The sequence below is a fragment of the Salmo salar genome, chromosome ssa14 (genome assembly GCF_905237065.1).
Source record: "Salmo salar chromosome ssa14, Ssal_v3.1, whole genome shotgun sequence".
NCBI lineage: Eukaryota > Metazoa > Chordata > Actinopteri > Salmoniformes > Salmonidae > Salmo > Salmo salar.
Genome location: NC_059455.1, coordinates 53,461,150 through 53,483,955, shown reverse-complemented (window position 1 = coordinate 53,483,955; position 22,806 = coordinate 53,461,150). Strand labels below are relative to the sequence as shown.

At 41.3% G+C, this 22,806-nt stretch overlaps 1 protein-coding gene across 4 annotated transcripts in view; it reads left to right on the top strand.

The window, feature by feature from the left end:
• The first annotated feature begins 1,492 nt into the window (after positions 1–1,492).
• LOC106591047 (kinesin-associated protein 3) overlaps positions 1,493–22,806 on the top strand; it is a 148,635-nt gene continuing 127,321 nt past the window's right edge. Inside the window, exons 1-6 of one of the 4 annotated variants that reach the window (XM_045694560.1) lie at positions 1,493–1,638; positions 2,180–2,311; positions 4,818–4,969; positions 5,255–5,304; positions 10,636–10,777; positions 10,919–11,018. In XM_045694560.1, coding sequence (XP_045550516.1) covers positions 1,508–1,638; positions 2,180–2,311; positions 4,818–4,969; positions 5,255–5,304; positions 10,636–10,777; positions 10,919–11,018 — 707 coding nt within the window. In that variant the 5' untranslated portion in view covers positions 1,493–1,507. Of the gene's footprint in view, positions 1,748–2,179; positions 2,312–4,817; positions 4,970–5,251; positions 5,305–10,635; positions 10,778–10,918; positions 11,019–22,806 lie in introns of all 4 variants that reach the window. The other 3 variants (XM_045694559.1, XM_045694562.1, XM_045694561.1) reach the window with 3 other exon arrangements.

Sequence of the window (22,806 nt, the reverse complement as noted above, 5' to 3'; positions counted from 1 at the left end):
GGTACAGGTGAGCGGGTTAGGGATATAAAGTATAGATGAGAGGGTTAGGGTTATAAGGTACAGGTGAGAGGGTTAGTGTTATAAGGTACAGGTGAGAGGGTTAGTGTTATAAGGTACAGGTGAGAGGGTTAGGGTTATAAGGTACAGGTGAGAGGGTTAGGGTTATAAGGTACAGGTGAGAGGGTTAGGGTTATAAGGTACAGGTGAGAGGGTTAGGGTTATAAGGTACAGGTGAGAGGGTTATGGTTATAAGGTACAGGTGAGCGGGTTAGGGATATAAGGTATAGATGAGAGGGTTAGGGTTATAAGGTATAGGTGAGAGGGTTAGTGTTATAAGGTACAGGTGAGAGGGTTAGTGTTATAAGGTACAGGTGAGAGGGTTAGGGTTATAAGGTACAGGTGAGAGGGTTATGGTTATAAGGTATAGATGAGAGGGTTAGGGTTATAAGGTACAGGTGAGAGGGTTAGGGTTATAAGGTACAGGTGAGAGGGTTATGGTTATAAGGTACAGGTGAGAGGGTTATGGTGAGGGTGGAAAAAAACATGAGTTAGACTATTCTGAAGGGATTTAGCTAATCTTTAAACATTTCTCAGCCTTGCGTGCTCTGTCCTTATTTACTCTGCTCTCTGTCCCATATTTTGAAGTCCAGGAGCTCTCATATGCTGTCTGATTCAATAAATTATATTTCAGTGTACACTTACTTTACACAGCAGGATTTTAAAGGCAAGCATCATATGTGACTCTAAAGTATTCTTACAGAGCAGAGATATTCATTTCAATTTACAGAGCTGAATATTCAAACAGAACTTTCATTTCTTTCAAGACAGTTTTACCACTATTTAAGTGATTTCTCCAGCATGTTCAATCACTTCACCGTTGTGAAGTCCACCTTCACACCAAGGGTAGACCAGAAGGTAAGGGTCTTAGTGGAGTGGCGCCAATTCAGCCAAGCACCATCTCAACGGCTTTAATAAGAGGTAAAAGACCTGATGCTGCCATCACCCAATCCATCATTGAAAACAGGAAGTGGTTGAGCGGTATTCTGTTGACCCCAACTAACATCTTAGTCATTTAACAGACACTCTGATCCAGAGCGACTTACATTAGCAATTAGAGTTAAGTGCCTTGCTCAAGGGCACGTCGACAGATTTTTCACCAAAGTCGTCTTTCGGATACTGGCCCAATGCTCTTAACCACTAGGCTACCTGCCGGCCCATCCATGTCATCGTCACCCTGTGGATCTCCTCAACACATTAGTGCCGATACCACATCTCTGGGAGAGGGTTAGGGTTAGACCTCTAGACAGGGAGAGACTGACACCCTGCCGGACCTCGTGGTAACACTATCCATCTGTTTGTTTTAAACCGTAAACGATTGTGGATGTGTGGAGAGACTTCCAATACAGAGGTCCTGATTGAATCCGAGAACAGCAATATGAGCGATTATAAAACATTCTTGATTAGCTACAATGTGAGACCATGAAACTGTTCATTATAAACATCCTTCATGTTGCTGCGCCACTGTGTCTTACCTGTAGAAGTCGCACAAGAGGCGTCAAGGTATCAAACCACCTCCCTCTTCCTCTTTCCAACACAATGCATTCTGGGAAAGAAAGTTCATTCACCACCACTTTCCTGGTCAGTGATTTTTTTTCGCTGTGATTCTATTTAAAAAAGAAAAAAGGCATCTTTAGTTTTCATATAAAGAGCATAAGATGCAGTCTGAGGATGCACGCTATCTGAAACGGTAAAGTTAAAGCTGTCATTTCGTCAATGTGTTGTGTATCTCGCTGGGAATGTGAACTATAATGGAAAGCCTTATCATGCTAGCAGCACACCACCTAGCTAGTTCATTGGCATACTAATCGTATAGCTAGCTAGCCTACAGTAGCTTACTTATTTGTTACTTAAATTGAAGATAAAATGTTACATGTAGACATTGTGTTGTTGAATATCTACCCGGATGCGGCAGCGTCAACAACAGCTGTGATAGAGAACAAATCTCAGTCCCATCAATGGGGTGTGGACAATAATTAGCCTCCCTAGCTAGCTGGCTAGCTGTCATATTTATTGCATTGCAGTCAAATGCGGTCAAGTTAGTTGATTCTAAAGTCTTTATTTTTTTTTTTAAATGAAAAGTGAACTAAAATATATTCTTCAATCTTTATGATGACCGTAGGAAAGTGAAGGGTGGTAGCCTGGACGTGCACCCTACAGAAAAAGCCCTGGTTGTTCAGTATGAGGTGGAGGCCACCATCCTTGGAGAGACCGGAGACGAGATGCTGGGAGACCGCAAGAAGTGTCAGAAGATGTAAGCATGGTTTCAACACAGTCAACAAACGGTGGAAATTATATGTGGTGTTTTGGTCTAAAATCACAGTCTGTGATTTAAATAGTCTGACCCTGCCACTTTCTTTGGTAAACTGAGAGATGTGGCCTGGGGAAATGTATCTAGGCTAATTCTATTCTTTTCCCTTCTATTATATTCCCCTTTATTCTCCTCTATTCTACTCTACTCTATTCTATTCACATCTAATCTATTCTATTCCCCTCTATTCTATTCTATTCCCCTCTATTCTATTGTTATTTATTTATTTTTTAGTCATTTTAGCAGACGCTCTTATCCAGAGAGACTTACAGTAGTGAATGCATACATTTCATTTTATGCATTTTTTTTGTACTGGCCCCCCGTGGGAATCGAACCCACAACCCTGGCGTTGCAAACACCATGCTCTACCAACTGAGCCACAGGGAAGGCTATTCTATTCTATTCTCCCCTATTCTATTCCCATCTATTCTATTCTCCCCTATTCTATTCCCCTCTATTGTATTCTATTCTCCTCTATTCTATTCTCCTCTATTCTATTCTCCTCTATTCTATTCTCCCCTATTCTATTCCCCTCTATTGTATTCTATTCTCCTCTTTTCTATTCCCCTCTATTGTATTCTATTCCCCTCTATTGTATTCCCCTCTATTGTATTCTATTCTCCTCTATTCTATTCCCCTCTATTGTATTCTACTCCCCTCTATTGTATTCTATTCTCCTCTATTCTATTCTCCTCTATTCTATTCCCCTCTATTGTATTCTATTCCCCTCTATTGTATTCCCCTCTATTGTATTCTATTCTCCTCTATTGTATTCTATTCCCCTCTATTGTATTCTATTCCCCTCTATTCTATTCCCCTCTATTCTATTCTATTCTCATCTATTCTATTCTCCTCTATTGTATTCTCATCTATTTCTATTCTATTCTCCTCTATTCTATTTGACGCCCCCCTATTCCACTCTGTTCTATTCTAATAATTTCCTGTCTATTCATTCCCCTCTATTCTATTCCTCTCTATTCTATTCCATTACCCTCTATTCTATTCCATTACCCTCTATTCTATTCCTCTCTATTCTATTCCATTACCCTTTATTCTATTCTTCTCTATTCTATTACCCTCTATTCTATTCCATTACCCTCTATTCCATTACCCGATATTCTATTCCCCTCTATTCTATTCTCCTCTATTCTATTCCATTGCCCTCTGTTTTATTCCATTGCCCTCTGTTCTATTCCCCTATGTTCTATTCAATTCCATTACCCTGTATTCTATTCCATTACCCTCTAGTTTATTCCCCTATGTTCTATTCCCCTCTATTCCATTACCGTCTAGTATATTCCCCTCTGTTCTATTCCCCTCTATTCCATTCCCTTCTATTCTATTCCATTACCCTCTATTCTATTCCCTTGTATTATATTTCATTACCCTGTATTATATTCCTCTCTATTCTATTCCATTACCCTCTATTCTTTTCCATTACTCTGCATTCTATTCCATTACCCTCTATTCTATTCCATTACTCTGTATTCTATTCCTCTCTATTCTATTCCATTACTCTGTATTCTATTCCTCTCTATTCTATTCCATTACTCTGTATTATATTCCTCTCTATTCTATTCCATTACCCTCTATTCTATTCCATTACCCTCTATTCTATTCCTCTCTATTCTATTCCATTACCCTCTATTCTATTCCTCTTTTTTTCTATTCCATTACCCTCTATTCTATTCCCCTCTATTCTATTCCATTACCCTCTATTCTATTCCATTCCCCTCTATTCTATTCCATTACTCTGTATTCTATTCCTCTCTATTCTATTCCATTACCCTCTATTCTATTCCATTACTCTGTATTCTATTCCTCTCTATTCTATTCCATTACCCTCTATTCTATTCCATTACTCTGTATTCTATTCCTCTCTATTCTATTCCATTACTCTGTATTCTATTCCTCTCTATTCTATTCCATTACTCTGTATTATATTCCTCATTCTATTCTATTCCATTACCCTCTATTCTATTCCTCTCTATTCTATTCCATTACCCTCTATTCTATTCCTCTTTTTTTCTATTCCATTACCCTCTATTCTATTCCTCTCTATTCTATTCCATTACCCTCTATTCTATTCCATTCCCCTCTATTCTATTCCATTACTCTGTATTCTATTCCTCTCTATTCTATTCCATTACCCTCTATTCTATTCCATTACTCTGTATTCTATTCCTCTCTATTCTATTCCATTACCCTCTATTCTATTCCATTACTCTGTATTCTATTCCTCTGTATTCTATTCCATTACTCTGTATTTTATTCCTCTCTATTCTATTCCATTCCCCTCTATTCTATTCCATTCCCCTCTATTATATTCCATTACCCTCTATTCTATTCCATTTCCCTCTATTCTATTCCCCTCTATTCTATTCTATTCCCCTCTATTATATTGCCCTGGATTATATTCTACTGTACTCTCTCACTCCCTGCCTGTCAGTATCCGTCTGAAGAGCCTGAATACGAACACAGACATTGCAGCGCTGGCCCGTAAGGTGGTGGAGGAGTGTAAACTCATCCATCCCTCCAAGCTGTCTGAGGTGGAGCAGCTGCTCTTCTATCTACAGAACCGCAAGAAGGCCAGCGGGAAGGGTGAGCAGTGAGCATCCACACCAATGGTCCCCTCTGAAACACCATACCACAGACAACTATAGTACAACTCTATAGTTTATGAAACAGTTGTAGTTATTGTGTCATTCCACTGTCAGGTCTATTCTATAACAGTGCAGTTCTATGTTAACCAGTGAATCATTCCACTGTAAGGTCTATTCTATAACAGTGCAGTTCTATGTTAACCAGTGAATTCCACTGTAAAGTCTATTCTATAACAGTGCAGTTCTATGTTAACCAGTGAATCATTCCATTTCTCTGCAGCAGAGAAGAGAGTGGTGAAACCGAGAGACCTAACTCCATTTGAAGGAATGGAGGTGAGTAAGGGGAACTCTGCAGTCACTACTGCTACTACAGCTGCTACTGCTTTAACTAACAATAATACTAATCACAATACATTTTACTAGATAGATGAGGAGGCTAACATCAACAATGCTAATAATCATAATACATTTGACTAGAGAGTTGAGGCTAACATCAACAATGCTAATAATCATAACAATACATTTGACTAGATAGATGAGGAGGCTAACATCAACGATGCTAATAATCATAATACATTTGACTAGATAGATGAGGAGGCTAACATCAACAATGCTAATAATCATAATACATTTGACTAGTTAGTTGAGGCTAACATCAACAATGCTAATAATCATAATACATTTGACTAGATAGATGAGGAGGCTAACATCAACAATGCTACTAATCATAATCTAACTAATCAACCTCACTACTCACTGGACCCTTATGGTCACTCGACTAAGCATGCCTCTCCTTAATGTCAATATGCCTTGTCCGTTGCTGTTCTGGTTAGTGTTTATTGGCTTATTTCACTGTAGAGCCTCTAGCCCTGCTCATTATACCTTATCCAACCTCTCAGTTCCTCCACCCACACATGCAATGACATCACCTGGTTTCAATTATGTTTCTAGAGACAATATCTCTTTCATCATCACTCAATGCCTAGGTTTACCTCCACTGTATTCACATCCTACCATACCTTTGTCTGTACATTATACCTCGAATCTATTTTATCGCCCCCAGAAACCTGCTCCTTTTACTCTCTGTTCCGGACGTCCTAGACGTCCAATTCTCATGGCTTTTAGCCGTACCCTTATCCTGCTCCTCCTCTGTTCCTCTGGTGATGTAGAGGTGAATCCAGGCCCTGCAGTGCCTAGCTCCACTCCTATTCCCCAGGCGCTCTCTTTTCATGACTTCTTTAACTGTAAAAGCTTTGGTTTCATACATAATAACATTAGAAGCCTCCTGCCTAAGTTTGTTTTATTCACTGCTTTAGCACACTCTGCCAACCCGGATGTCCTAGCCATGTCTGAATCCTGGCTTAGGAAGACCACCAATAACTCTGAAATCTACATCCCTATCTACAACATTTTCAGACAAGATAGAACGGCCAAAGGGGGCAGTGTTGCAATCTACTGCAGAGATAGCCTGCAGAGTTCTGTCCTACAATCCAGGTCTGCACCCAAACAATTTGAACTTCTACTTTTAAAAATCCACCACTCTAAAAACAAGTCTCTCACCGTTGCCGCCTGCTATAGACCACCCTCTGCCCCCAGCTGTGCTCTGGACACCATATGTGAACTGATTGCCCCCCATCTATCTTCAGAGCTCGTGCTGCTAGGTGACCTAAACTGGGACACGCTTAACACCCCAGCCGTCCTACAATCTAAGCTTGATGCCCTCAATCTCACACAAATTATCAATGAACCTACCAGGTACAACCCCAATGCCGTAAACACGGGCATCCTCATAGTTCTGGGACATTGTAAAGTCCATGGAGAATAAGAGCACCTCGTCCTAGCTGCCCACTGCACTGAGGATAGGAAACTCTGTCACCACCGATAAATCCACTATAATTGAGAATTTCAATAAGCATTTTACTACGGCTGGCAATGCTTTCCACCTGGCCACCCCTACCCTGGTCAACAAAACTGCACCCCCCACAGCAACTCACCCAAACCTTCCCCATTTATCCTTCTCCCAAATCCAGTCAGCTGATGTTCTGAAAGAACTGCAAAATCTGGACCCCCACAAATCAGCCGGGCTAGAAAATCTGGACCCTTTCTTTCTAAAATGATCTGCCGAAATTGTTGCAACCCCTATTACTAGCCTGTTCTAGCCTCTCTAGCCTCTCTTTCGTGTCGTCTGAGATTCCCATAGATTGGAAAGCAGCTGCGGTCATCCCCCTCTTCAAAGGGGGGGACACTCTAGACCCAAACTGCTACAGACCTATATCTATCCTACCCTGCCTTTCTAAGGTCTTCCAAAGCCAAGTTAATGAACAGATCTCCAATCTGGTTTCAGAGCTGGTCATGGGTGCACCTCAGCCACGCTCAAGGTCCTAAACGATATCTTAACCGGCATCGATAAGAAACAGTACTGTGTAGCCGTATTCATTGACCTGGCCAAGGCTTTTGACTCTGTCAATCACCACATCCTCATCGGCAGACTCAACAGCCTTGGTTTCTCAAATGACTGCCTCAACTGGTTCACCAACTACTTCTCCGACAGAGTTCAGTGTGTCAAATCTGAGGGCCTGTTGTCCGGACCTCTGGTAGTATCTATGGGGGTGCCACAGGGTTCAATTCTTGGGCCGACTCTCTTCTCTGTATATATCAATGATGTCGCTCTTGCTGCTGGTGAGTCTCTGATCCACCTCTACGCAGACGACACCATTCTGTATACTTCTGGCCCTTCTTTGGACACTGTGTTAATAACCCTCCAGACGAGCTTCAATGCCATACAACTCTCCTTCCGTGGCCTCCAACTGCTCTTAAATACAAGTAAAACTAAATGCATACTCTTCAACCGATCGCTGCCTGCACCTGCCGGCCCGTCCAGCATCACTACTCTGGACGGTTCTGACTTAGAATATGTGGACAACTACAAATACCTAGGTGTCTGGTAAGACTGTAAACTCTCCTTCCAGACTCACATAAAACATCTCCAGTCCAAAATAAATCTAGAATTGGCTTCCTATTTCGCAACAAAGCATCCTTCACTCATGCTGCCAAACATACCCTCGTAAAACTGACCATCTTACCGATCCTCGACTTTGGCGATGTCATTTACAAAATAGCCTCCAACACCCTACTCAACAAATTGGATGCAGTCTATCACAGTGCCATCCGTTTTGTCACCAAAGCCCCATATACTACCCACCACTGCGACCTGTACGCTCTCGTTGGCTGGCCCTCGCTTCATACTCGTCGCCAAACCCACTGGCTCCAGGTCATCTACAAGACCCTGCTAGGTAAAGTCCCACCTTATCTCTGCTCGCTGCACCCACCCGTAGCACGCGTTCCAGCAGGTATATCTCACTTGTCACCCCCAAAGCCAATTCGTCCTTTGGCCGCCTTTCCTTCCAGTTCTCTGCTGCCAATGACTGGAACGAACTACAAAAATCTCTGAAACTGGAAACACTTATCTCCCTCACTAGCTTTAAGCACCAGCTGTCAGAGCAGCTCACAGATCACTGCACCTGTACATAGCTCATCTATAAATAGCCCAAACAACTACCTCTTCCCCTACTGTATTTATTTATTTATTTTGCTCCTTTGCACCCCAGTATTTCTACTTTGCACACTCATCTACTGTCAAATCTACCATTCCAGTGTTTTACTTGCTATATTGTATTTGCTTCGCCACCATGGCCTATTTATTGCCTTTACCTCCCTTATCTCACCTCATTTGCTCACATTGTATATAGACTTATTTTTCTACCTTTATTATTGACTGTATGTTTGTTTTACTCCATGTGTAACTCTGTGTTGTTGTATGTGTCAAACTGCTTTGCTTTATCTTGGCCAGGTCGCAGTTGTAAATGAGAACTTGTTCTCAACTAGCCTACCTGGTTAAATAAAGGTGAAATAAATAAAATAATAATACATTTGACTAGATAGATGAGGAGGCTAACGTCAACACGGTGTCTCTGTTCTAGATAGATGAGGAGGCTAACGTCAACATGGTGTCTCTCTGTTCTAGATAGATGAGGAGGCTAACGTCAACATGGTGTCTCTCTGTTCTAGATAGATGAGGAGGCTAACGTCAACACGGTGTCTCTGTTCTAGATAGATGAAGAGGCTAACGTCAACACGGTGTCTCTGTTCTAGATAGATGAGTAGGCTAACGTCAACATGGTGTCTCTCTGTTCTAGATAGATGAGGAGGCTAACGTCAACATGGTGTCTCTCTGTTCTAGATAGATGAGGAGGCTAACGTCAACACGGTGTCTCTGTTCTAGATAGATGAGGAGGCTAACGTCAGCATGGTGTCTCTGTTCTAGATAGATGAGGAGGCTAACGTCAACATGGTGTCTCTGTTCTAGATAGATGAGGAGGCTAACGTCAACATGGTGTCTCTGTTCTAGATAGATGAGGAGGCTAACGTCAACACGGTGTCTCTCTGTTCTAGATAGATGAGGAGGCTAACGTCAACACAGTGTCTCTCTGTTCTAGATAGATGAGGAGGCTAACGTCAACATGGTGTCTCTCTGTTCTAGATAGATGAGGAGGCTAACATCAACATGGTGTCTCTCTGTTCTAGATAGATGAGGAGGCTAACGTCAACACGGTGTCTCTGTTCTAGATAGATGAGGAGGCTAACGTAAGCATGGTGTCTCTGTTCTAGATAGATGAGGAGGCTAACGTCAACATGGTGTCTCTGTTCTAGATAGATGAGGAGGCTAACGTCAACATGGTGTCTCTGTTCTAGATAGATGAGGAGGCTAACGTCAACATGGTGTCTCTCTGTTCTAGATAGATGAGGAGGCTAACGTCAACACAGTGTCTCTCTGTTCTAGATAGATGAGGATGCTAACGTCAACATGGTGTCTCTCTGTTCTAGATAGATGAGGAGGCTAACATCAACATGGTGTCTCTCTGTTCTAGATAGATGAGGAGGCTAACGTCAACATGGTGTCTCTCTGTTCTAGATGAGGAGGCTAACATCAACACGGTGTCTCTCTGTTCTAGATAGATGAGGAGGCTAATGTCAACACGGTGTCTCTGTTCTAGATAGATGAGGAGGCTAACGTCAACACGGTGTCTCTGTTCTAGATAGATGAGGAGGCTAACGTCAACATGGTGTCTCTCTGTTCTAGATAGATGAGGAGGCTAACGTCAACACGGTGTCTCTGCTCTAGATAGATGAGGAGGCTAACGTCAACACGGTGTCTCTCTGTTCTAGATAGATGAGGAGGCTAACGTCAACACGGTGTCTCTCTGTTCTAGATAGATGAGGAGGCTAACGTCAACACGGTGTCTCTCTGTTCTAGATAGATGAGGAGGCTAACGTCAACACGGTGTCTCTCTGTTCTAGATAGATGAGGAGGCTAACGTCAACACGGTGTCTCTCTGTTCTAGATAGATGAGGAGGCTAACGTCAACACGGTGTCTCTGTTCTAGATAGATGAGGAGGCTAACGTCAACACGGTGTCTCTCTGTTCTAGATAGATGAGGAGGCTAACGTCAACACAGTGTCTCTCTGTTCTAGATAGATGAGGATGCTAACGTCAACATGGTGTCTCTCTGTTCTAGATAGATGAGGAGGCTAACATCAACATGGTGTCTCTCTGTTCTAGATAGATGAGGAGGCTAACGTCAACATGGTGTCTCTCTGTTCTAGATAGATGAGGAGGCTAACATCAACAAGGTGGAAGAGTATGTAGAGCTGCTGTATGAAGGTATGGAGGAGAAGGTGAAAGGGGCTACACTCATCCTACACCTGGCCAGGAACCCGGACAACCTGGAGGAACTACTACAGAATGGTAAAGACAGAGGTGGAGAGACGGAGAAGGTCTGCGCTATATGCATAACATTGCATTAAAGTGTAAACCATCAGGACAGTGGCTCTGCTCTGGTCCGTATGTCTAAGGTTCTGTTTGTGTGTCTCTCTGTCTGTCCTGTAGAAACGGCTCTAGGAGCCCTGGCCAGAGTTTTGCGGGAGGACTGGAAGCAGAGTGTTGAGCTTGCCACCACCATCATCTATGTTTTCTTCTGTTTCTCCAGGTAAATACTAGAGGGGAGAGGAGGGAGGGAGAAGAGGTAGGAGAGGGAGGGAGAAGAGGGATGGGAGGGAGGGAGAAGAGGTAGGAGAGGGGAGAGACAGAATTGGGACAGAACTGCTTTTCCCTGTTGACTTGTAACCCACCGGTTGCTAGCTGGCCTTTCTAACTGCTAGTCTGACCTGCCGCCCCATTTGCTACTTTATAAGACGGCTTTACTCAGAAGGCCTTTCGCTTTTCTGTTGTTCCATTCAGTGGTCGTGGAGTGTAAACGCTACATCTCTATTGAGGCTTATTGAAGGCAACCACGTGCTGTTAATCTGATTCAACTTTATTATATATCCAGTACAGTCCACTTCTCTACTAGAGAAACACATAACTTCTAATGAATACAAGTCTATTATTTTATTCATCTGGTTCAGAGCAGAAAAAGGGGGGTGATTGTGTAAAATAAACCATCAAAACGCTCCAAACGGTTTCTCAGAAAGCAGTGATTAAAGTTACCAGCTACATCGCGCCGCTGTCACAGGACCCTTAAAAGGATGAAAATAACCGGATTCTGATATAAAAACCGAGAGTTGTTGTCTCTGAGTCCTGAATTATTCTCACGTTCCCCAACTGGAACGTGGGTGAGATTTATCTTTGACAGCAGAGGTGGTTTTTTAGCTTTGATAGCTTAAAGGTGGGTTTTTTGGCTCACATGTTACATAGACATTTTCGTCATTTAGCAGACGCTCTGATCCAGACGAACTCAGTGGCCTTGTGGAGATTGAAAGGTTGTGAGTTCAATCCCTTGCTGAGACTTCCCAAAGACTGTAAAATGGGACCTGATGCATCTCTGCCAGTTTGGGGAACCCGGTTGTTGAGCATAAACCTGCAGCAGCGAGTCACTGTTTAGATGTTTCCTGAGAACGAAGGGTGTGTTGTCTAGGGTCACGCCAAGGTTCTTAGCACTCTGGGAGGGGGACATCTTGGAGTCGACCCTGATGGAGACGTCCTGAAGTGGGCAGGCTTTCCCCAGGAGGAAGAACAGCTCTGTCTTGTTGAGGTTGCGCTTGAGGTGGTGGGCCAACATCCAAGCTGAGATATCTGCCAGGCACGCAAAGATGCGTGTCGCCACCTTGAGTGACATCTGCATAGCAGTGATAGGAGACCATGAGAGGATATGACAGAGCTGAGTGACTTGGTGTATAGGGAGAAGAGGAGAGGTCCATCCTCATAGCAGTGATAGGAGAGACCATGAGAGGATATGACAGAGCTGAGTGACTTGGTCTATAGAGAGAAGAGGGCCTAGAAGCGAGCCCTGGGGGACACCAGTAGTGAGAGTACATGGTGCAGACACAGATTCTCTCCACAGGTAGGCTGAAATCCAAGAGTGTAGAGACTGAGACGCCCAGCGCTGAGAGGGTGGAGCGGAGGATCTGATAGAGCCTGAGACGCCCAGCGCTGAGAGGGTGGAGCGGAGGATCTGATAGAGCCTGAGACGCCCAGCCCTGAGAGGAGGATCTGATAGAGCCTGAGACACCCAGCCCTGAGAGGGTGGAGAGGAGGATCTGATAGAGTCTGAGACACCCAGCCCTGAGAGGAGGATCTGATAGAGTCTGAGACACCCAGCCCTGAGAGGAGGATCTGATAGAGCCTGAGACACCCAACCCTGAGAGGGTGGAGAGGAGGATCTGATGGTTCACGTTGTCGAAGGCAGAGGATAGATCTAGGAGGATGAGAACAGAGGAGAGAGAGTCAGCTTTGGCAGTGTGGAGAGCCCTCTGTGACAAAGAGAGCAGTCTCAGTTGAGTGACCCGTCTTGAAGCCTGACTGGTTAGGATCAAGGAAATCGTTCTGAGAGAGCTAACGAGAGAGTTGGTCAGAGACGGTTTGGAAAGAAAATATACAGGTCTATAGTTTTTGACATCAGAGGGGTTGAGTGTTGGTTTCTTGAGGAGGGGAGCGACTCGGGCCACTTTGGAAGTCAGAGGGGACTCAGCCAGTGGTCAGGGATGAGTTGATGAGGGAAGGGAGAAGGTCTTCAGAGATGGTTATGAAAAGGAGGGGATGGGGTTGAGCGGGCAGGTTGTCGGGCGGCCAGACCTCACTAGTCGCAGGATGTCATCTGGAGAGAGAGAGAGAGAGGGGAGAAAGAGGTCAAGGCGTAGGGTAGTTCTGGAGAGAGAGAGGAGAAAGAGGTCAAGGCGTAGGGTAGTTCTGGAGAGAGAGGGGAGAAAGAGGTCAAGGCGTAGGGTAGTTCTGGAGAGAGAGAGGAGAAAGAGGTCAAGGCGTAAGGTACTTCTGGAGAGAGAGAGGGGAGAAAGAGGTCAAGGCATAGGGTAGTTCTGGAGAGAGAGAGGGGAGAAAGAGGTCAAGGCGTAGGGTAGTCCTGGAGAGAGAGAGGGGAGAAAGAGGTCAAGGCGTAGCGTAGTTCTAGAGAGAGAGGGGAGAAAGAGGTCAAGGCGTAGCGTAGTTCTGGAGAGAGAGGGGAGAAAGAGGTCAAGGCGTAGGGTAGTTCTGGAGAGAGAGGGGAGAAAGAGGTCAAGGCGTAGGGTAGTTCTGGAGAGAGAGGGGAGAAAGAGGTCAAGGCGTAGGGTAGTTCTGGAGAGAGAGAGGGGAGAAAGAGGTCAAGGCGTAGGGTAGTTCTGGAGAGAGAGAGGGGAGAAAGAGGTCAAGGCGTAGGGTAGTTCTGGAGAAAGAGGTCAAGGCGTAGGGTAGTTCTGGAGAGAGAGAGGGGAGAAAGAGGTCAAGGCGTAGGGTAGTTCTGGAGAGAGAGAGGGGAGAAAGAGGTCAAGGCATAGGGTAGTTCTGGAGAGAGAGAGAGGGGAGAAAGAGGTCAAGGCATAGGGTAGTTCTGGAGAGAGAGGGGAGAAAGAGGTCAAGGCGTAGGGTAGTTCTGGAGAGAGAGAGGGGAGAAAGAGGTCAAGGCGTAGGGTAGTTCTGTGTGAATGGGACCAGTGGACTCAATAGGCTGAGTGAATAAGGAGCGGATATTGTCAACCTCCTTTTGAAAGTGGTTGACAAAGTCATCCACAGAAAGGGAGTAGGTAGGGGGAGGGGGTGGAGGATTAAGGAAGGAGGAGAAGATGGGAAAGAGTTTCCCAGGGTTAGAGGGTGAAGCTTGACATTTAGAGTGGTAGAAAGTGACTTTGGCAGCAGATACAGAGGAAGAGAACGAAGAGAGGAGGGACTGAAAGAATGATAGGTCCTCTGGAAGTTACGTTTTTCCCAGAGCACTGGGTAGATGCAGGAACAGGGTAGGTGAGCCCATGGCATATAGAGTACTGGGTAGCAGCGGGAACAGGGTAGGAGGGCCCATGGCATTCAGAGTACTGGGTAGCTACAGCAACAGGGTAGGGGAGACCATGGCATACAGAGTACTGGGTAGCTGCAGTAACAGGGTAGGAGAGCCCATGGCATACAGAGTACTGGGTAGCTGCAGGAACAGGGTAGGAAAGTCCATGGCATACAGCGTACTGGGTAGCTGCAGGAACAGGGTAGTAGAGCCCATGGCATACAGAGTACTGGGTAGCTGCAGGAACAGGGTATGAGAGACCATGGCATACAGAGTACTGGGTAGCTGCAGTAACAGGGTAGAAGCGCCCATGGCATACAGAGTACTGGGTAGCTGCAGGAGCAGGGTAGGAGGGCCCATGGCATACAGAGTACTGGGTAGCTTAGGGAACAGGGTAGGAAAGGCCATGGCATACAGAGTACTGGGTAGGAACAGGGTAGGAGAGCCCATGGCATACAGAGTACTGGGTAGCTACAGGAACATGGTAGGAGAGCCCATGGCATACAGAGTACTGGGTAGCTACAGGAACAGGGTAGGAGAGCCCATACAGAGTACTGGGTAGCTGCAGGAACAGGGTAGGATAGCCCATGGCATACAGAGTACTGGGTAGTTGTGGGAACATGGTTGGCGTTGACATGGTTGATACCCAGTACTCTGTATGCCATGGGCCCTGCTACCCTGTTCCTGCAACTACCCAGTACTCTGTATGCCATCACTTGAACAAGAAGGTGGCGCGACGGTCTTTTGTGGGCAAATTTTGTCATCAAACTTTGTCATCAAAGTCTGACATTCTCTGGATTAATGGTGCTTTCAAGACAACTGGGAACTCTGGGGGAAAAACAAGGTTGAAACATGACGTTAGTGATCTTCAGGTCAGAGCGCTAGAAAGATTTCTGACTTCCCGATTTGGAATCCCGAATTGGATGACCGTTCAAAACGTTTTTTCCCAGTCGGAGCTCGTTTTTTTCCCGCCAGAGTTCCCAGTTCAGAGTTCCCAGTTGTCTTGAACTCACTGAAGTCTGAAAGTTCCCAGTTGTCTTGAACTCACTGAAGTCTGAAAGTTCCCAGTTCTGAATTTCCAGTTGTTTTGAAAGTGGCAGAAGTCATGCTGGATTGACAGCATGGCCAATGTTGAATGTTTATCCTTTTAAGCTTGGAAAAGAGGCCCTTAATTCCATTATTGGACCACACATCCACTCCACTGAATAGCATGCTAGTGATTGCTTCGCAATGCTTGCAGTTAGCCACGGATTCCTTCCAAGCCACTCATTGTTGAATTTGCGATGTTTATGGCCGATGAGCAGCGATACCATAATTTTTCTTTATAATTTATCTTCATATGACAAGGATTGAAAAGGATTTGCCAGTTGATTGTCGACTTGATTCATGATGATGACTGCTTGTCTAGCTTGATGTTGACGGTCCAATCAAAGCTACTGTAGATTTTACGTTTTTAATCTGTGGCCAATGACCTTGAGCCTTCTTGGATGGGCATTTCTAATGTAACTCTATGGCAGCACCCAAGGGTGGCTTGAATTTTTTAGCTCTACCTGTAGATGTTGCGGTGACGTAGTGTCCCCATGAGTGACAGAACACTGAGCCAATCACGGCGCGACTAGAGAAGATAACCAACCCCCTACGCTCTGGATTTTCCGCTGGCTGCCGTAACCACCACAGAGTTGAGTTGGGCTGAAACACCTGTCTTTTGGAAATGCCTTATTCAAGAACGCAGAAAAGAGACAATGTTTGTATGTGACTTTATTAACTCAATGATATATATATATATTTTTACATTGTTTGCAAACTGATCTGTGACACGTATTAATGCCAAAATAACATGCCCCAACTGCCCTGAATGACAGGTCACCACTGATTATACAGGAAATATCACTACTGATTATACAGGAAATATCACCACTGATTATACAGGAAATATCACTACAGGAAATATCACCACTGATTATACAGGAAATATCACTGATTATACAGGAAATATCACCACTGATTATACAGGAAATATCACCACTGATTTATACAGGAAGTATCACTGATTATACAGGAATTATCACCACTGATTATACAGGAAATATCACCACTGATTATACAGGAAGTATCACCACTGATTATACAGGAAATATCAGCACTGATTATACAGGAAATATCACCACTGATTATACAGGAAATATCACTGATTATACAGGAAGTATCACCACTGATTATACAGGAAATATCACTACTGATTATACAGGAAATATCACTACTGATTATACAGGAAATATCACTACTGATTATACAGGAAATATCACTACTGATTATACAGGAAATATCACCACTGATTATACAGGAAATATCACCACTGATTATACAGGAAATATCACTACTGATTATACAGGAAGTATCACCACTGATTGTACAGGACATATCACCACTGATTGTACAGGACATATCACCACTGATTATACAGGAAATATCACTGATTATACAGGAAATATCACCACTGATTTATACAGGAAGTATCACCACTGATTATACAGGAAATATGACTACTGATTATACAGGAAATATCACCACTGATTATACAGGAAATATCACCACTGATTATACAGGAAATATCACCACTGATTATACAGGAAATATCACCACTGATTTATACAGGAAGTATCACATGATTATACAGGAATTATCACCACTGATTATACAGGAAATATCACCACTGATTATACAGGAAATATCACCACTGATTATACAGGAAGTATCAGCACTGGTTATACAGGAAATATCACCACTGATTATACAGGAAATATCACACTGATTATACAGGAAATATCACCACTGATTATACAGGAAATATCACCACTGATTATACAGGAAATATCACTACTGATTATACAGGAAATATCACCACTGATTATACAGGAAATATCACCACTGATTATACAGGAAATATCACTGATTATACAGGAAATATCACCACTGATTATACAGGAAATATCACTACTGATTATACAGGAAGTATCACCACTGATTGTACAGGACATATCACCACTGATTGTACAGGACATATCACCACTGATTATACAGGAAATATCACTGATTATACAGGAAATATCACCACTGATTTATACAGGAAGTATCACCACTGATTATACAGGAAATATGACTACTGATTATACAGGAAATATCACCACTGATTATACAGGAAATATCACCACTGATTATACAGGAAATATCACCACTGATTATACAGGAAATATCACTGATTATACAGGAAATATCACCAATGATTATACAGGAAGTATCACCACTGATTATACAGGAAATATCACCACTGATTATACAGGAAATATCACCACTAATTTATACAGTAGGTATCACCACTGATTATACAGGAAATATCACCACTGATTATACAGGAAATATCACTACTGATTATACAGGAAATATCACCACTGATTATACAGGAAATATCACCACTGATTATACAGGAAATATCACTACTGATTATACAGGAAATATCACCACTGATTATACAGGAAATATCACCACTGATTATACAGGAAATATCACTGATTATACAGGAAATATCACTGATTATACAGGAAATATCACCACTGATTATACAGGACATATCACTGATTATACAGGAAATATCACCAATGATTATACAGGAAGTATCACCACTGATTATACAGGAAATATCACCACTGATTATAAAGGAAATATCACCACTAATTTATACAGGAGGTATCACCACTGATTATACAGGAAATATCACTACTGATTATACAGGAAATATCACCACTCATTATACAGGAAATATCACTGATTATACAGGAAGTATCACCACTGATTATACAGGAAATATCACCACTGATTATACAGGAAATATCACCACTGATTATGCAGGAAATATCACCACTGATTATGCAGGACATATCACTGATTATACAGGAAATATCACCACTGATTATACAGGAAGTATCACCACTGATTATACAGGAAATATCACCACTGATTATACAGGAAATATCACCACTGATTATGCAGGAAATATCACCACTGATTATACAGGACATATCACTGATTATACAGGAAGTATCACCACTGATTTTACAGGAAATATCACTACTGATTATACAGGAAATGTCACCACTGATTATACAGGAAATATCACCACTGATTTATACAGGAAGTATCACCACTGATTATACAGGAAATATCACTACTGATTATACAGGAAATATCACCACTCATTATACAGGAAATATCACTGATTATACAGGAAGTATCACTACTGATTATACAGGAAATATCACCACTGATTATACAGGAAATATCACCACTGATTAATACAGGAAGTATCACCACTGATTATACAGGAAATATCACTACTGATTATACAGGAAATATCACTGATTATACAGGAAATATCACCACTGATTATACAGGAAATATCACCACTGATTATACAGGAAATATCACCACTGATTATACAGGAAATATCATTTATTATACAGGAAATATCACCACTGATTATACAGGAAATATCACCACTGATTTATACAGGAAGTATCACTGATTATACAGGAAGTATCACCACTGATTATACAGGAAGTATCACCACTGATTATACAGGAAATATCACTGATTATACAGGAAATATCAGCACTGATTATACAGGAAATATCACTACTGATTATACAGGAAATGTCACCACTGATTATACAGGAAATATCACTGATTATACAGGAAGTATCACCACTGATTATACAGGAAATATCACTACTGAATTTACAGGAAATATCACTACTGATTATACAGGAAATATCACTGATTATACAGGAAGTATCACCACTGATTATACAGGAAATATCACCACTGATTATACAGGAAATATCACCACTGATTATGCAGGAAATATCACCACTGATTATGCAGGACATATCACTGATTATACAGGAAATATCACCACTGATTATACAGGAAGTATCACCACTGACTATACAGGAAATATCACCACTGATTATACAGGAAATATCACCACTGATTATGCAGGAAATATCACCACTGATTATACAGGACATATCACTGATTATACAGGAAGTATCACCACTGATTATACAGGACATATCACTGATTTTACAGGAAATATCACTACTGATTATACAGGAAATATCACCACTGATTATACAGGAAATATCACCACTGATTATACAGGAAGTATCACCACTGATTATACAGGAAATATCACTACTGATTATACAGGAAATATCACCACTCATTATACAGAAAATATCACTGATTATACAGGAAGTATCACTACTGATTATACAGGAAATATCACCAGTGATTATACAGGAAATATCACCACTGATTATACAGGAAATATCACCACTGATTATACAGGAAATATCACTGATTATACAGGAAATATCACCACTGATTATACAGGAAATATCACCACTGATTATACAGGAAATATCACTGATTATACAGGAAATATCACCACTGATTATACAGGAAATATCACCACTGATTTATACAGGAAGTATCACTGATTATACTGGAAGTATCACCACTGATTATACAGGAAATATCACCACTGATTATACAGGAAATATCACCACTGATTATACAGGAAATATCACTGATTATACAGGAAATATCACCACTGATTATACAGGAAATATCACTACTGATTATACAGGAAATATCACCACTGATTATACAGGAAGTATCACCACTGATTATACAGGAAATATCACCACTGATTATACAGGAAATATCACCACTGATTATACAGGAAATATCACCACTGATTATACAGGAAATATCACTACTGATTATACAGGAAATATCACCACTGATTATACAGGAAGTATCACCACTGATTATACAGGAAATATCACCACTGATTATACAGGAAATATCACCACTAATTTATACAGGAGGTATCACCACTGATTATACAGGAAATATCACTACTGATTATACAGGAAATATCACCACTCATTATACAGGAAATATCACTGATTATACAGGAAGTATCACCACTGATTATACAGGAAATATCACCACTGATTATACAGGAAATATCACCACTGATTATGCAGGAAATATCACCACTGATTATACAGGACATATCACTGATTATACAGGAAATATCACCACTGATTATACAGGAAGTATCACCATTGATTATACAGGAAATATCACTGATTATACAGGAAATATCACCACTGATTATACAGGACATATCACCACTGATTATACAGGAAATATCACCACTAATTTATACAGGAGGTATCTCCACTGATTTATACAGGAAGTATCACCACTGATTATACAGGAAATATCACTACTGATTATACAGGAAATATCACCACTGATTATACAGGAAATATCACCACTGATTATACAGGAAATATCACTGATTATACAGGAAATATCACCACTGATTATACAGAAAGTATCACCACTGATTATACAGGAAGTATCACCACTGATTATACAGGAAATATCACCACTGATTATACAGGAAATATCACTACTGATTATACAGGAAATATCACCACTGATTATAAAGGAAATATCACCACTGATTATACAGGAAATATCACTACTGATTATACAGGAAATATCACCACTGATTATACAGGAAATATCACCACTGATTATTCAGGAAATATCACCACTGATTATACAGGAAATATCACTGATTATACAGGAAATATCACCACTGATTATACAGGACATATCACTGATTATACAGGAAATATCACCAATGATTATACAGGAAGTATCACCACTGATTATACAGGAAATATCACCACTGATTATACAGGAAATATCACCACTAATTTATACAGGAGGTATCACCACTGATTATACAGGAAATATCACTACTGATTATACAGGAAATATCACCACTCATTATACAGGAAATATCACTGATTATACAGGAAGTATCACAACTGATTATACAGGAAATATCACCACTGATTATACAGGAAATATCACCACTGATTATACAGGAAATATCACCACTGATTATGCAGGAAATATCCACTGATTATACAGGAAATATCACCACTGATTATACAGGAAGTATCACCACTGATTATACAGGAAATATCACCACTGATTATACAGGAAATATCACCACTGATTATACAGGACATATCACTGATTATACAGGAAGTATCACCACTGATTATACAGGACATATCACTGATTTTACAGGAAATATCACTACTGATTATACAGGAAATATCACCACTGATTATACAGGAAATATCACCACTGATTTATACAGGAAGTATCACCACTGATTAATACAGGAAGTATCACCACTGATTATACAGGAAATATCACCACTGATTAATACAGGAAGTATCACCACTGATTATACAGGAAATATCACCACTGATTATACAGGAAATATCACCACTCATTATACAGGAAATATCACTGATTATACAGGAAGTATCACTACTGATTATACAGGAAATATCACCACTGATTATACAGGAAATATCACCACTGATTAATACAGGAAGTATCACCACTGATTATACAGGAAATATCACTACTGATTATACAGGAAATATCACTGATTATACAGGAAATATCACCACTGATTATACAGGAAATATCACCACTGATTTATACAGGAAGTATCACCACTGATTATACAGGAAATATCACCACTGTTTATACAGGAAATATCACCACTGATTATACAGGAAATATCAGTACTGATTATACAGGAAATATCACTACTGATTATACAGGAAATATCACCACTGATTATACAGGAAAGATCACCACTGATTATACAGGAAATATCACTGATTATACAGGAAATATCACCACTGATTATTCAGGAAATATCACCACTGATTATACAGGAAATATCACCACTGATTATACAGGAAATATCACCAATGATTATTCAGGAAGTATCACCACTGATTATACAGGAAATATCACCACTGATTATACAGGAAATATCACCACTAATTTATACAGGAGGTATCACCACTGATTATACAGGAAATATCACTACTGATTATACAGGAAATATCACCACTGATTATACAGGAAATATCAACTGATTATACAGGAATTATCACCACTGATTATACAGGAAATATCACCACTGATTATACAGGAAATATCACCACTGATTATGCAGGAAATATCACCACTGATTATACAGGACATATCACCACTGATTATACAGGAAGTATCACCATTGATTATACAGGAAATATCCACTGATTATACAGGAAATATCACCACTGATTATACAGGAAATATCACCACTGATTATACAGGAAATATCCACTGATTATACAGGAAATATCACCACTGATTATACAGGAAGTATCACCACTGATTATACAGGAAATATCACCACTGATTATACAGGAAATATCACCACTGATTATACAGGAAATATCACCACTGATTATACAGGAAATATCACCACTGATTATACAGGAAATAT